The sequence below is a fragment of the Gossypium hirsutum genome, chromosome D01, assembly GCF_007990345.1.
Source record: "Gossypium hirsutum isolate 1008001.06 chromosome D01, Gossypium_hirsutum_v2.1, whole genome shotgun sequence".
Lineage (NCBI taxonomy): Eukaryota > Viridiplantae > Streptophyta > Magnoliopsida > Malvales > Malvaceae > Gossypium > Gossypium hirsutum.
In genome coordinates, this window is record NC_053437.1 from 56,145,409 (window position 1) to 56,162,562 (window position 17,154).

Genomic DNA, 17,154 nt, shown 5'->3' on the forward strand with positions numbered 1-17,154 from the left:
CAGAAGTTCAAATATTCAAAAATAAAAGTTGAGTAGGGGTTAGGGTGAGAAAAAAAACACTAGCCTAATTTGCCCTGTTGTCATATCAGTTCATAGTACACAAATATTGAAAGAAAATATTAAAATGTAACCAATAAAAATAATTTTTAAATATAAAATACAATATTTTATTTTTTTTAGTTTTTAAATACATTGAATTTTTTGTGAAAATTTCAACGGTACATAAAAGTCGTGGAGTATCGAGCTGCTTTCCGAACAACAAAATATAAATAAATGGTTATTTATCAAATTTTTATTTTTAATATATTAATGACATAATAGAATTTAATTTAGGCCTTTGAAATATTAAATCAAATAAAATTAATATTTTAGTGAATTAATTTTTAACCACATTTGGGTAATCTATAATTAAAGAAAATTAATGAAAGATATTTTCTATAAAAAAATTGTAAGAAATGATAAGTTTATAAAGATATATATATCCCTTAATATAGATTTTTTAATTATTATATTTTGTATTTATTAAACAATATTAATATATAAAACACATTTTATAAATTAAATTCGACACTTAATTATTCAATTTTATAAAACACTCTTAATGTAATATAGCATGGAATAGTGTTCTTATATTTTCCATATTTAAAGAAAATCCCACCATTAGTTATGTTTATTACTTTTTTTCATGCAATACTTTATGCTCTTAAATATACCAAATTCATGTTCTTTAAATTATTACAATAACAATAACTTCAACCCAACAACAAGGCTTAAATACATATACAAAATATTCCCCAAAACATATATTTAACAAAATAAATAAAAGCAATTGCATGGGGAAAAAAGAAAGAAAGGAAAAACGCCCTTGGAGTGGAGCAAATTGCAAATCGAGTCTACGTTTTACAATGATCTAATGCCGATTTAGCAGCTCCAGAACAAGGTCAATTTTTCAATAAAGAGAATCACATTGAACCCAAAATTTATCCTAATTATATCATGCAATTACTTTAAAACAGGATTCAACGAATTCAAATCTACAAAATGCAATTCTTTCTTTTTATCTTCGAATAGGAATGGCGGCAGGCAGAAGAATGGACATTGTTTTAGACGACCATAAATCATGGGGGAAACAAGGAAAAAAAAAAAAGAATTACTGTACAGTGTTGATGAAAATGGTGGGAATGGCCCGGCCGACATATATCACTGTATAAACAGATCTTGGTCTTCTACTTTAATGGTGGCCTCTTCTAAGGGCAGACAAAAATCCTCCTGAAGATTTATCCTTACGTCGATCTTCACCGTCATCTCCTACCTGTTTTGCAAATTTATCCACTGTAAAAATCTGATATAGATGTTCATATTAAAGGCTTTTAAAACAATATAAGCACAAAATGGCAAAAACTGAGCCAACAACCATGTGTATGTCGTCGAGCCATTGGACGCAGGTGAATAATTTGTGAAAATAAAATAAGTCGAATGGAGAGAATGAAAACAAACCTCCTTGGCAATTTGCTGTAAAATCTCTATAATTTCAGAAAAATCAGGTCTTAGTGCAGGATCTTGTTGCCAGCATCTCTCAAGCAGTTCAGCCAGCTTGGGATTAGTGTGCTTTGGAATTGTAGGACGTAGATTCTAGAATCAATATGAATAAATAGAGTGATTACTATTTGTCTAAGCAATGTCAAAATAATCCTCCAATGACTTTCCTTGTCGATGATAGAGACAGTAGGCATACCTTTTGAACCACTCCAACAGCAGCTTGTAATGGGGTTAAGTACTCGTATGGAAGCTGCAAATGCAAAAAAAAAAAAAAAAACCATCAGACATCTTCATGTATATGTAACCTGAACATATTAAACAAAAGATAGTGACGGAGAAATACCTTTCCCGTTAACAACTCCCATAATACGATTCCAAAACTAAAAACATCAGCCTTGTGATCATATGGCTTGTGTTCAATAACCTTCAAAGCAAAAGAACTGTGGTAAGAAAATGAGGAGATGAACAATCAATTAGAGGATGAATGATAATCTCAACTCTAACGGATTAATGCAATTACCAATTTATTTTTAAAGAGGAATATAAAGCAACAATGAGTAAAGAGAGCTAACTGATCAAGATTAAAACCCTTTTTCCTTTCTAATCATGATAAAGAAACACAAGTGAAGACAATAAAGAGGCAAATAAAACAGTCAATACACTTTAACTTACTGGGATAAAAAAAGAGGCTAAACTCTTTGCTTAGATTTAAACTTGGGTTAAAAAAAGCAAATAAAGAATACAACTTACATCATGGTTCATCAAGTACTTAAGTTCTCTAATTTTAATTTTAATGGAAATTAACTGAGTGAATCAGCTAGCTTCCTTAAAGCAAACCACATTTCTAGAAAGTTATACACTGCTTAATGCTTATAATGCTATATCTTCCTTTCCTTTTTTATATTTCACGAGACACCCGAAGGAAAGTTTAGGGATATTCATGGAACAGTTTCTAACAGCTTTTGTGATAGGAGCTCACCTCAGGAGCCATCCATCTGTATGTTCCAGTTTCAGCTGTCATAACTCCAGATTGAGATTTCACTCTAGCAACCCCAAAATCAGCAACCTTAACCACCTGTAAGGCAAACCTGTATTAGAATTTTTATCAAGCTAGCATTTAATTTGCCCACAATAAATTATAGAAAGGGCATGTTTATAGGAGAGATTGTTCTCAAGCAAGATTTCAGGAAAGGAATAATTAGAGACAAGCTTAAGTCAACTCAATGTATAAACTTTAGCAACTATAAGAATCTTACTTCATTTTCATCCATTAGAAGATTAGCAGCCTTCAAATCCCTATGGATTATATTATTTTGGTGCAAGTAGTTCATTCCTTTAGAAACATCTATTGCAACTTTAAGCAACGATGGAAGCCTGAAAACACCCTTCTGTTTGTGAAGGTAGTCGTATACACTTCCGCCAGACATAAATTCTGTAAAGAGAAAAGAAAGGAAAAGACAGAAAGAAAACTCGCATTAGCATTTTCTTTCAATTACGAAAGAATAACAGAGAGAGAGAGAGAGAGAGAGAGAGAGATGTTCATAAATCTCACTTTCATCATGTTAATAAAAGACAATAGAGAATCAGTAGGACACCTGTAATAATACACAAGTTTGGAGGCTGGGTACATGCACCAAGAAATTGTACGACATTCTTATGCCGAACTTTCCTGCAAATTTGAAGTAAAATTGTTGATTAACAGAATAGATTATTCCTGGAACAAAGTAGCACTCTATTTGATGAAATATAAATTATGTGGATTTCATGATGGAAGAATTAAAAGTGAGAAAACCGATCAAAGACATTAAAACCCAAAGTGGCTACTTGCTACTGTAAATTAGTATGAGTTTCACTGGTTTTCTTTCTATAAGAATACATTAAGTATTAAAAATAAATAAGAAACACGCAGCAACTGGAGAAGCCTAACATTATCAGTTGATCACCGATCTGAGTCAATATGGCATTCAAACAACAAACAAAGATACCTCTTGACTTCAGATTATAATATTCAACAAATTGAGGATAACTTGGGGAAAACTACCACTTCAGACTGTACTTTTCTTTTTTGTTGAGGAGGTGGGAGGGTAGGGAGCACAATTTAGAATTCATCAAGACATTTCAGCACAAACCTCATGATAAAAACTTCCTGGGCAAACTCTTTCTGCAAATCAGTATTTAAACGCTCTGGCTTGAGGACCTTAATGGCCACTTCCTGACTACAGTAAGTACCTTTATACCTGAAACAGATAGAAAAAAAGGTGATTATATTGAAGCTTCAAAAAGAAACCTCATCAGAAAGTAATTATTTCACTTACAGATCCCCATATGACCCAGATGCAACTTTGTTTCCAAACTTCAAGTTTCTAGGATCAATTTCCCAAACATCGGTCCCATCATTAGGAATTGCCACATAATTCTGATAAGCATTGGTCTCCATTTTCTCATAGTCCCTCTTAGGAGAAAAGGAATGTTGCTTCAGCCAAGATTGCTTCTGCAGAAAACCCATTGAAAGAAAGTCTGTTTGAGTTGCTCATAATATACGCCAACCTTTTAGCAGATAAATTATAACTTTCACATTAAAAATGTTTATTTCTCTATACACATTAAGCATTTCAGCATTAACACTGTACCAATCACTTGTCAGCGGAAAGCATGGAACACATCCAAAATGCTTATTCAGATTAGAAGACAAATATTTCCCAATTAGGATTTGAAGCCCACTAACGTCAGCAAAGGAAGAGGGCACAGGGGACAGAGCTCAATAGGGGCTTAGTTTCAAAATATTAAGACTGTAGTATTATTTTCAACCACCAAGGATGCCATTATTAACCTACATAGAATTAGTTCACCATTCAACAGGCATAAATCTCCAGTGAAGGGCAACAGAAGGTTGTTATGATCCATGAAAATAAAAATTTTACCATTTTATCATTTTATCATAAAATTAGAAACATTTCAAGTAATAGAAAGGCCTAGGCCTATTTACAGCTGAGTAACTTTTGCAAGTATTATCCTGCAGTGCCCCACTTTAAAAGCTAGAGAAAGCAATCAAAGCCAAATAGCTCAGACAATTTATTATGTTAACATAATAGGGTAGCATAAAAATGATAAGCACATTCATGCAAGCGAATATAAACTTTCCTGATAGGACTAACACCACAACATTTCATATTAATCACTAGTGTTGTGGGAATGAAAACACCTCGACAAAGAAAAAATGAAAGGAGAGATATTTTCAAGAAAACATTAGATAACATTCAAAAACATCCTAAGTAATTACCTCAACTTTTAAGACTTCCTTTTCCAAAACAACTTTAAGCTGCTCTGTTTCCTGGCAATTTCATATCACAAGTCTGTTAAGCAAGTTCTACAAATAGTTTTTTTTAGATCAACAGTTAAAGCATTTAAGTACAGCAATAAGAACTAATGCCGTTCACTAAATGGAAGTTCAATATGAGTTTCAAGAAAAAAATAATGACTACCCTCTAAATTAACAGATGAAAGAATTCAAAAATTGAGGAAACAGCAGCTTATATAATATTTTTGAGAAATAATAAGAGTAGATATATTGACAGATAAACATAAAATAATGCAATACCAATCATGAGAGCTGTTATTTTCTTTTTTTGTTGAACATAAAAATGATGTCCATAATTAAGATATTATAATGAAAATTACCTCATAAGGCCAACCATCAACTACAAAAACATCTAAGGAGTAACCATCAACAGTGGAAAATGCATGTGCTTCCTGGATGTTTAGCCCAATCTCAGCAAGCAATGCAGTCAACTGCAAGTATTGCACGAGTGTGACCCAATGGAATGAGAAACAATATTGAATCATAAATATTTAAAGGATATGTGCCTCACATATAAGGTCAAGAACTCACATTGAAGTAAATTGAACGTAAAACAATAACAGTCATTTTTACAAGAAAAATGACTACCATGAGAATAATATAAAATGTCAGTTGATTGAACCAAGAGCTTAAATGGAACCTAGGATGCATTCTTTATCTATAATTTTATTAGAAAATAATTTGAGTGTGACCATCAGCATTCTTAAAGCAAACAACTTCAAGATAACAAAGATTGTAACAAAAATGTACACTTCTAGTTTGACAAACAAAACTATATATACCTGACTGAGAAGTTTCGGTTTGTCTTCTGTTGAAAATGTAATTTCATGCATGGGCCTGCACCGGCAAGTGCAACAGTTAGAAAACAATGTAAATTTCACTATCCAAATGGACAGAAAGTATTTAAAAATGAAAGAAGTATCAATCAATTAACAGTAACAAAGATGAACAAAACCTTAATATGACTATAGATATCATCATCACAAAAAGGTGCAAAAGCACGCCTAAAACTTAAGTCAACAAAAGATAGCAGGTTAGGAAGCATGAATCTGGGGCAAGAAAGTTGAACTTTTGCAGGAGTGTACCCATGAACTACTAAATATTTAAAAAAAAAACATAATAATTTTTTTAAAAAAACATAGTATAACACAAACTTAGGAATAGTCGGTTCTTACCAAAGAATTTTAAGACTAATAAATACCTGGAAAAATGTGAATTGGCATGTACAGAGCTATCTCCATCTTGATCTTCAGATTTATCAGCTTCAAGTGCAAGTGCTTCAAGATTAGGGGATGAGCCAAAGGCAGGAGGCGGATGTATGCTGACAATAAAAAAGTAAGCTAAAATTGTCACCATCGATAACAACAGTCAAGATGAAAAATGAACAACAAATATTTTAAAGGAAAAAATCAAAAGGTATATCTATGTCCTGTAAACAAATTCTGCCCTTTTCATGAAATTAATGCATACACATTATAGATGGCAAAAGTTCTTCAAAATCAAACCTCTGTCTTATAACGTGCTTTGGATCACTTTGAGCAGAATCCCCACACGAGGGATTTGAAAGAGCAGGATCAACTAAACTCCCATCAGAAATAGATTGGACCTACAAAAGCAGGAAGCATCATGGTGTGTTTGATTATAAACAAAAGTTTACAACCAAGTACCAGAACATTTAAAAACAAATAAAGAGCCAGGACCCATAGGTTATGACATTTAAAAGACACATTCAATCCTTTAATGCTTAACCTCAAGATGCACGCATGCATTTGCAAGTAATGCCAAACTGCATAAGAAACTACACACGATTCAAGTTTACAAAGTCACAAAAAGGAATGATAATATGTGTGCAGAATCATTTAAATTGAACTGCTACTGTCAAATAGAATCGCTTTACAATTAGTTAGCCTCATAACCTCATTGATAGTTAATGGCCCAAATAAGGAAACATTTACAATAGGATGATAGCAGTAGCAACTGCAATCCTCAACTAATATAATGTGTTATTGACAGCAACAAGTTAATGCTATGCACTAAATTTTAGAACGTTCTAGAAGGGAAAATGTACAATAGGGATAGATGTCGAAATGAGTCTTAGCAGTGTCAATATGCTATTGAAAATTATTATGTTGAAGAACATTTTAAGTTTTACAAGAATCTTTCTTTCTACTATGACCACTACTACCATGAAAAGAAGATACAACACAATATTTGAGCTCCATGATGTGAAAATGCGGCACAGAGAGAACGAACAAGTCAGATTCAGCCAACTAAGTTTGAGACAGATCATCCTGACTAGGGTGACCAGTACAGGCCAAGGCACTATAGCTATAGCTATAGCTACGGGTCAAATTTGAAGTAAAAAACCATAAACTTACTTATTAATGAAAAATTAAGCATGCACTTTATAAACATCATAGGAAAGGTAACCTAACCAACTGAATACAGTAGCTTGATTACACTATGCAAAGGACAACTTTTATACTGCAAATATATACCATGCTACTGGAACCCCAAAGAGAGAAATATTATTCGAACTTCCAAATTTTCTCAAAGATATACGTACATTTGTATGCTTATTATTGTAGAATACAATAATATTATTTTAATAATCTAAAAAAGCTAGGTACTTAGAAGTGGGACCTGACGACTTTCAATTACCAAAGTCTGACGAGGCAAGGTGAACCGCATCACATGATTCATGACATTAACCATATACCAATCATTCTAAATTGACCAAAAAAAAAAAGATATAACAAATTTTCGCTTTTACTGAAAAAGTAGAGCAAATCACGGTGCCTTGTTATGAAATTGAAACCTAACAAGAAAGAGAAAGTTACCTGCACGAGACGAACTTCCATTGCCGGTCTGTTGGCAGGATCATGAGCCAAATGCAGTAATCTCTGGTGCATAAGAACATCTTCTGCCCTTTCCACATTCACATCTAACGCATAGCTGCAATGAGTAAACTCGCGCTTAATTAAAACAACTATTGATTAATTCAAAACAAAAATGAAAAGTGGATCAAACAGATCTGCTTCACTCTACTTGTTTTGGATCTTATAGGCAACAAGCCAAGGATCAAAACGAACCATAAAGAATAAAAATGACAAAAAAAAATCTTAAGCAAGAAATTTCATATTAAGCCTTACTGACTTAGATAAAATATTAAGGCAAACAGTTCCGTAACTCCAAAAATTAAATGCGAAAAACAAAATTCAAACAGAAAAAATTGATAAAAAGAAACTCTTATCTAAGATTGAGCATCTCGATTAAAAAAATTGTTATAACAGATACAGGTATAAGGGGGGGAGAATGTAGAAATTTTAGTAGTATTTGTTTTTGTATTTTATGCATGCAGTAAATTTTGGAGAAGGAAAAAAACGTAATAAAGGATATACCGACTAGGTAGACGATTGAAGTGAGCCCAAAGTTCGTCATCAAAGCCAGGCCGATTAGCCTCTTCTATGTCGGAATCACGTAGCCGCCGGAGTACCTCATTGTAGACCTGGAGCTTTTGCCGCTGTTGCCGGCACTGCAACGGCGAAAAATCGTTCGCTTTGCTCACGCAGCTCTCGTTATCGTCCATCACCATTGAAAGAAGAAAAAGAAAATACAAACGCAATGAAAGGGGAAATTAAAGATATAAGGCAAAAACCAAAAGGTAAGGCAAGGAAAGGAAAGGCGTGAATGTGATGATCCTTTTGCTTTTCGTTTACGTTGAGTTTATATCGAAAACGCAGATTTAAGAAAAAAAATGTTTTATTTCCCAAACACCTAAACAACATATTATTTCTCTCTCACTAAACTAAAGTATATATTTGACCCCCCCCCCCCCCAAAAAAAAACTAAAGCATAGATAAATATTGGAAAGAAAATGTAGCTTTTTTATTTACGGTTTTGTGAAATTCTTATTTTTATAGTTTAATTAAGGAATTGTTTTTATATATTCTGGAAACTAATTGATAACATTTTTATATAGAAATTTTAGCCAAAATTTTAATTATTTATTGTCTTAAAATAAACGTGATAATCAAGAAAATGATAAAGCAGCGCAAACCGTTCATATTGTGGATCTGTTGCTGAAGGAGTGGACTTCTTTAAGGGATTTGGAGTGACGTGTAAAGGGTGAGGCCACATCAGACATGATAAGGCAGCGCAACTCAGTATCATAAAACTATTAATTTCTTTTGGTGTGTTTCAATAATTAATCCCTATGATAAACCCACCTATAAATGATGTACAATGCCAAGAAGCCCCCCACTTACTCCTCGTGCCGAATAAAATTTGGCCAAAAGGCATATGCCAGTGCCACCCGTCCCCACTGATGTGGATAAGATCTTGATTCCCAAAAGACAATTCCACCCCTTTTTAACTTTTTTGTCTGTCTTAATAAATAAATAAATATTTTACACTTAATCAAAATTACCTTTGGGTATATTGCCTTGCTTTTTGGTTCAATTTATTATTAATCTATGTAAATTATAATTTAGTTACATTCTTTTAATGATAAAAAACCTATTCAACCCTTCTAAAGAAACCCAAAATAAAGTTAAATTTCTATTAGTACACGTAATGTAAATTTCACAACTAATATACACCTAATAAAAATATGCCCCGCCTGTAATCATATTGAGAAGGTGGGTTCTTTTTAATATTTAGAGAATTTTGTTATGTTAAAAGAGGCAAATAACGAGATGATTGTGACCGAGGGAGACCAAGAAGGAAAGGAAGCTATAGCCATGGTGCCAGAAATTGGAGCCTTAATCAACTCCTCACATTTCCATCAGTTTCCTACTTTAATTTTCCTTCTTGCTCATCAAGTAAAATCATATTTTTTAATATAATTTATACAATTTAATTTATTTTTAAAAAATCTCCAATTGATAATTTTGGAAAGTATTTAATTGGGGAAAAAAAAAGCACAACTGTTGTAAATAGAATGAAGCTCTGCATGGTCGGTTTTTAATGGTCGGTGAGAAGAGATAAGGTTTAAGCTTAAGCTATCTGGGGGAGGTTAGCAAATTTTATTGATTTTTTTTTTTGAATGTTTTCCTTATGTATTGTTAGTTTTTTTTTCCCTTTAATGGACCGATAAGAATTTAATATTGTGTTCCTTATTATTAATAGATTTTTCTCTTGCCATATAACATAAATTGACACTATTGATGTTGTTTACTTTCAAAATTAGGAATAAAATTTTTTTTTAGAACGATTAATTTATTTAATATTGAAATTGAGAAGGATTAGAGTTTTTTTTTACTATTTATTTTAATTTTGAAATTATAGTTTGGACTCAAATTTTAGTTTGAAATTTTATTTTAATATATCTTTAATAATTGTTTTTTAATTTAAAATCTCAATCTTGATTAAAACAGTAGCTTTTAATTTTTCTTTAAATTTAATTTAACAAATTTAAACACTATAATTTGGGTGGTGATTAAAATTTTAAAATTTAACAAATATAAAAACTAAAAATATGAAATTAAAGTAAAAAAAATGATGTTTTTAATATTGTGATAGTGAAAAATGTTGGGTTTTAATAAAACTGAATCACATGGGATTGTGTTTCCACTAAAACTCCAAATGAACCAAAAATGGTCCCGATTCATAGAAGATGGAATCACTTTTTCTCGCATATGGAATCTTTTTTATTATCATAAATAGAAGGGAAAAACGACAATGTGAGCCTCCTCCTCATTCCTCACTGCTTGGAAGCCAGCGTTAATTTGTAGGGTCACCTTTGATTTTTGCTACCATATATAACAAGTAGTATCTTTATTACAACAAAACCAAACACAAATTGTTATTATCATTATTTCTACAATAACAATTCAAATAATGACAGGTTAAATATTACTAACTTAATTACAATCGATCAACGTATAATAAATTTTCTTATTTAAATTCAGTAAATCATATGTTTTGGCAAATATATCAAATCCAATATAAACTTTGTTCAATTTCTTGAATCATAGTACACCCACCGGGAAGTTGAGAAAATGTGCGAGATCCTAATGGTTCGCGTGGAGTGTGAACAATTTGAATTTCAGCATAGAAGAGATACCGAGGAAAAGGTTTGTTCCTACTAGGTACTTGGTACACCTGTTTTGCTTATTAATCTAATTTAGTAAATGAATAAATTAATTTATGTACATTAGATCAAAGAGTAAATTGATTTTTGTGTTAAAAATTTTATTTATTTCCATCTTTAAAAATTTATCATTATACGTCAACATTAGGTACACGTGGTACGTTTAAGTGTCACTGTCTAATTATTTTATTAGTCATACCAATTTTTAACATTATAAAGAGATGAAATTTTAATAAATTAAATTAATTTATTATTTAATTTAACGAATTAATATATACTTTTTTAAGTAGATAAAATAAAAGTGCTTTCACCCTTTATTTGATTTTTTTTATGTTAAACAAAAGATTTTATTTATTTTACTATGGGACTCATCACAATTGATGGGTTGGGGGTGGGTAACGTGTGGGGTTGAGAAAGAACGTGATGATAGGGACATTAAGTGATAGGTTGGGTTAAAAACGTAGATGGTGATGTGTCTGCAATAAGAGTGGATAGCATCAAATGTAATCCAAACCTTCTCCGTTGAGGATCAGAGTCGCCGTCATTGGTTTCGGTTCTTTACTAATCAACCTGACACCTGTTTGAACCTACTTCGTCTGATTCATTTGCTTCCACTTTTTCAATTTCGTATCATATGTGGACCACTACGATGTAATAAAAGTTTTCGTCTTTCGATCTTTTAATCTTAGCTAACTTAAGTTTCTAATATTATACTTCCATCTTGTGTAATCGATATGAAGTTTCTAAACATGCCAATCGTGGATCGTATTAATGACAAAAATAATAATAAACACCGTAATACAAATTATTTTGAATAATCCTTTAAAAAGTTTATTTTGAATCATATTTCAAACATTCCGATCTTTATATGATGTAAGGTAGTTTAACAAATATTTCTTGAAATTTTATTATACATATGTTGAAATTATGTATTTAAAATATAGATGTATGTTTAAAAACAATATATAATAAATAATAAAACATATGGTTTGAAATTAATTAATAATAACACATGTAATATGTAAAATATTAAAACAAAAAATTAGTTAAGATTGTGAGTAAAATAAAATTTAAATACGTAAATACATCAAATTAATAATATTAAATACACTACAATTGTTTACCATGGTGTTGTCATTGATCTTGAGTTGATGTCGAGGTAACTTATGGCATCAACTCAATCAATAACATTAGCAAGATATACAATTGATAAATGTAATAATGTGTGATATTTAAATGTGATATAACATATTTTAAACTAAAATTTGGGTTGAATAGTAAAGTTAAAGTTTTATTGGTTCAAATGTTATTTGTTCAAGTCCACCATATGCAAATTGTTTATTTTTAAACAAAAAAAGGCTAAAATATCCTAAAATAATATAACTTAATTTAAACACAAATAGACATTTTCGTAATTTCTTTAACCGTGTTGGTGTCCTGATGACTCGTTACATCAACTTAGTTAGAAGTTTAAATAATAGTAAGTATAGATATATAATTGATAAATGTAATAAAATGTGCATAATAAAAATAAAATCAACTATATATATTAAGGTAAAACTTTGATTGAGTGGTAAAGTTAAAGTTTTATTGACTCAAATGCTATGGTTTAAATTCCATTAAATATAAATTATTTATTTATATTTTAAAAATAAAAAAATTAAAATACTCTAAAATAATATAATTTATTTTAAATATGAATAAATATTTTTATAATATCAAATTAATAATAATTTGACTTGTAATATTAAGTGAATCAATATTTAAATAATAGCAAGAATTTTTGAATAAGATTTTTATCATTAATGCAAATCGTGGATCATGTTTGAATTAATTTATTTTTAATAAAATACAAATAAGTCAGTTAACATATTCTTGGACAAGTTGATCAACATAATTCTACAAGTTGGGCCTAACAAACGTCTAAAATCCACGTTGTTGTCTAGTTTTTGACAAATGTTCTTAACGAGTGTCTATAAAATATTTTTAAATTTAATTAATATTAGTCCTATGACACATTTATTATGTGATGAATAAAATAAAATAAAATAATTTTAAAATAATAATTATTAATAAAATTAATAATAATTATTTAAAAACTTGTTGAATGTCATTAAAGAAAAAAAATTCTTTTAAGTTGTTGGTGTGTGAAAGTGAGTGTTTTCTTTTTCACTTTTGTGAATTTTACTTTAAGAAGTGGGGTAATTAAAATTGTAAAAGTGGGTGTCTTGTGAATTTTTTTTTAAATATTTAAAAATTATTAAATTATCTTTTTATCCTATCACCAATTGTTTTTCATAATATTCTAATTTATTAATTTTTTCAGTTAAAATTTTAAATAATAATAAATATAAATTTAACTTAGTTAAAATATTATTTTAATACGAATGTATCAAAATTATAAATAATATTAGATTATAGCACACTTAAGATATGGGTGATAAAAACATATTTATAAAAAAATTTATATTAAAACCAAGTGGGTAAATGTATCATGGAAATTCTTGTACTAGGAGTCAAATTGTATTTTACACCATTCACTTAAAAAAAATGGGCAAATTAGTTCATGCACGGTAAATCAAAGAGTAAATTAGTGATTTCTATTAAAATTTATTAATTTTATTTGTTAAAATTTGACGTGATTGACAAAATAACCAGACAAGTATATGTGTTATGCTATTTTGACCCCATGCTAATGTACAATGACCAATTTTATAAGTACAAGTAAAATTGTTTTCTAAATCAAATGTTGACCAATAAAAAAAACTTTATGATATTAGTCCCTATACTTATCTAAAATTTGAGTTTAATCTATGTATTTTAAATTTTAAAAATTTAATCTTCTTACGTTTTCAATTTTAAAAATTTAGTTTAGTCATCATTATTATTTTTCTTTTCAGATTTTGTCAACTTAACATATTTATTTTTTGTCAATCATATACAATATCATATGAAGGCAATTCAACATGCTAAATTAACATGTTTTAATGGAAAATACTAATCATAATAAAAATCAGACAAAAATACTTAAATAAAAACATAATTTTGAATTTTTTTTTACGTAGATGATCTAAATTTCAAATTTTACACAAGTACAAAACCCGGAAATAATTTATATTAAGAGGAGGAGATAAGTTGATTAATAAGATTAATCAGCAGTTAGCAAATAGATGATGAAGTGGTATCGGAAGAGCACTTTACCTGTAATTAATTTCATTATAGTTGTGTAATTATTCATTTATAACACAAGATTGTTGTTTCTTCATTTAAAGCATGAATCTCGTTTTGGTTGGTTTAAATAGGGTGAGATGGGTAGTTGTTGTTTTAATACCACGACTTACCAAGCTAAATGGTTGACGTGGCAAAAGTGGCTTCAGGGCTTCACCAAAGGTCAGGTGGAGTCAAGTTCCTTCATGTAACTCCAACACGTGGGACCCTACCAAATGATGTTTCCAGTTAAAATAAACACTTCACCTAGTAATTTAAATTTTTAAAAAATTATTTATTTTTGTAGTTTATCTAAAATATTTAAAAGAAAATTAGAAAAAAAATAAAATATTTTTTCTTTCACACATATTATGGGGTCATATAATCTAATTTAAATTAGAAATTGAGACACTCACTTTGTAAGCAAAACCTAATTAAAAATTTTAAAATTATAAAAAGATGAATAATGAAATTTTATTAAAGATATAAGAAAGTGAAAATTACAAAAAAAAATATGTCTGAGAAATTGAAAATGAAAAAAAAAATAAAAGTTTTACTCACAATGTCTGAAAATGAAAAAAAAAATGCTAAATGTGAAGTGGGCAGATATTTTCAAATATAGTAGTTTTTTTGGAACAAATGGTTTTTCTTTTTCATTTTGAAGACAATATATAAAATAATTAATTTTATAATAATATTTATTATTTTAAAAAATAATTTTTAATTTATTTATTTTATCCAAAATATTTGAACACTTTAAGAGTTTACCAACTCAGTCATGAAAATACAAAAAATATTTCTTCATTTAAATTATAATTAATAGTATTATGATAGAACTTTTATCTCAATCTTTAAATAAAATATTTTTAATTAAATTGATGTGATAATAATTTTATTAGAAGTTAATTTATTAGTACTAAAAATTTTATTACACTATATGTGCATAGAAACCATAAATATAGAATAATATATACAAAAGATGAAAGTAAAAAAGTATATATAATAAATTTTAAATGTATAAAAATTTCAGCTAAGTTCAAATTCTATCATATGTAAATTTTTATTGTTTTTTAAATAAAAAATAAAAATACACTTAAATAATATAATTAATTTTAATTATGAAAGGATATGTCAATAATTTTTTAACTGAGTTGATAACTTGATTGAGTTGAATAAAAAACTTAAATAATAGTATAAGTAATAAAAATAATGAATGAAAAAGGTGACCTAACTCTTACGTGTAAGATAAGCATAGGCGGTGGGGATTAAGGAAAAGGAAGCCAAGTAGATGAGTCCGACATAACATCATAAGATGAACTCCCCACTTCTACCACTTCATGCCGTGGGTAAAAATGTGGTTTTAACTATTTGAATTTAGCTCCATTCTACCTTTTCAGTAAAGGATCTAAAATAGTGGATTTCAAAGTATTAATTGATTAAAAATATTATAATTTAAAATTAAAAACACATACAGTTTACATAGGCTGTGTTGTTTTGAACGACAAACAAGAATGGCAGCACCATTTTTTCTTTTTGCATCATTGAGTTTGCCTGCTTTGAATTTTTGTATATAAAAAGTTATCGGTCGATCAGATGCATTTTTGATTCATTGAACCAGGACAAGTCATCTAATCACAAATTGAATAAAAATGTTTATCATCATCACGTTATCCTAATGCGTATTTAAATTATTTTCTTATTATTTTTTACGGTAGTTCATAAATAATCATGATTTTGAAAAAGAAACAAAACTTGGAAATCTTCTGGATGTATAGCTTGTAATGAATTTATAATTAGTATAGATAACTTAATTACATTATCAATTCTCTTTATTTATATACATTCGATATATATATTTTTATATAAATTTGACTAAATTTAAATACTTTATCATGATAATAAATTAGATTATCGCCTTATTATGTGGGTTCAACTCTACAATAATAATAATAATAATAATAATAATAAGATAAGGCATTAACTCTCTTAAATGAGATCTACACTGAATGCAATTTGAGTTTATTTGAAATTAAAGTAATCAAATAAAATGAGAAGGAAAACATAAAAAAAAAATATTGTTTGTTTAACTGCGCGTGTAGTAAGTGTTTTAAAATTATTGAATAATTTTGTCTCGTGTCTTATTAATGGGAGTATTCAGGTATTTATATATACTATTATAACTCAGGATACGACCCCACTGTTTTGTCTTGATTCCACCGTTCCTAGTACTAACATTCCGTGCGGACTTCAGGCCTGCTGGACATGTGTTTCATTCTAGGTTGCCTGCGGAGCACGCGGTCCTTTCTGTTCCTAGTACTAACATTTTGTGTGGACTTCAAGCATGCTGGACACGTGTTTCACTCTAGGTTGCCTACGGAGCACAAGGCCCCCCTTTTGCAATGTAACACCCCTAACCCTTTTTCATTACCGAAACAGGGTTACAGAGCATTACCAAACTTTTAACTCAAACAATCATACATTTCGTATTCATTTCTTAATCAAACAAAAGCCAATCAAATTTATTCATGTAGTCCCTAATACGAGCCCTCGAGGCCCAAAATAGACATTAAAAGTGGTTCAGGACTAAACCGAGTACTTAGGAAATTTTTTCAAAAATTTTAAAAATTTTCTTAGAATCAGGGGACACATGCCCGTGTCTCTGCCCGTGTGGACGAAAATAGGTCATTTTAAGGTCACTTTTCTCACCCATTTTGACATAACATCACAAATATTTCTTTTACTTATACCTACCTATTTAACTCATTTAATTAATTTATCAAATTCTATTACTAATTACATGCATACGGATATTTAATATTCACAACCATAATTCAAACTATTTCATCGCCAAACCAACCTTATACATGCCATATAAACCAAAATTTACATTACAAAAACTACTAGAAATAACGGGGTGTAGTTTGATGTGATGATCCGATCCTCCGACTTCACGCTA

At 29.4% G+C, this 17,154-nt stretch overlaps 1 protein-coding gene across 1 annotated transcript; it reads right to left on the reverse strand.

The window, feature by feature from the left end:
- Nucleotides 1–710: 710 nt before the first annotated feature.
- On the reverse strand, nt 711–9,105 carry LOC107922464 (serine/threonine-protein kinase STY46). Its single transcript, XM_016852513.2, has 16 exons — nt 8,299–9,105; nt 7,738–7,852; nt 6,403–6,503; nt 6,099–6,218; nt 5,680–5,734; nt 5,218–5,328; nt 4,820–4,870; nt 3,855–4,030; nt 3,669–3,776; nt 3,135–3,208; nt 2,796–2,971; nt 2,519–2,614; nt 1,883–1,963; nt 1,736–1,789; nt 1,498–1,632; nt 711–1,312 (listed from the first exon to the last, which is right to left on the reverse strand). The coding sequence occupies exons 1-16, from the start codon at nt 8,490–8,492 to the stop codon at nt 1,232–1,234; spliced, it is 1,728 nt and encodes a 575-aa protein (XP_016708002.2). The 5' UTR covers nt 8,493–9,105; the 3' UTR covers nt 711–1,231.
- Nucleotides 9,106–17,154: the final 8,049 nt, after the last annotated feature.

Coding starts and splice junctions, on each gene's coding strand:
- LOC107922464 (XM_016852513.2), bottom strand. CDS start 8,492: ATGGTGATGGACGATAACGAGAGCTGCGTGAGCAAAGCGAACGATTTT. Junction 5,329..5,679: donor AACCGAAACTTCTCAGTCAG/GTATATATAGTT, acceptor CAATACTTGCAG/TTGACTGCATTGCTTGCTGA. Junction 1,313..1,497: donor TACAGCAAATTGCCAAGGAG/GTTTGTTTTCAT, acceptor TTTGCAAAACAG/GTAGGAGATGACGGTGAAGA.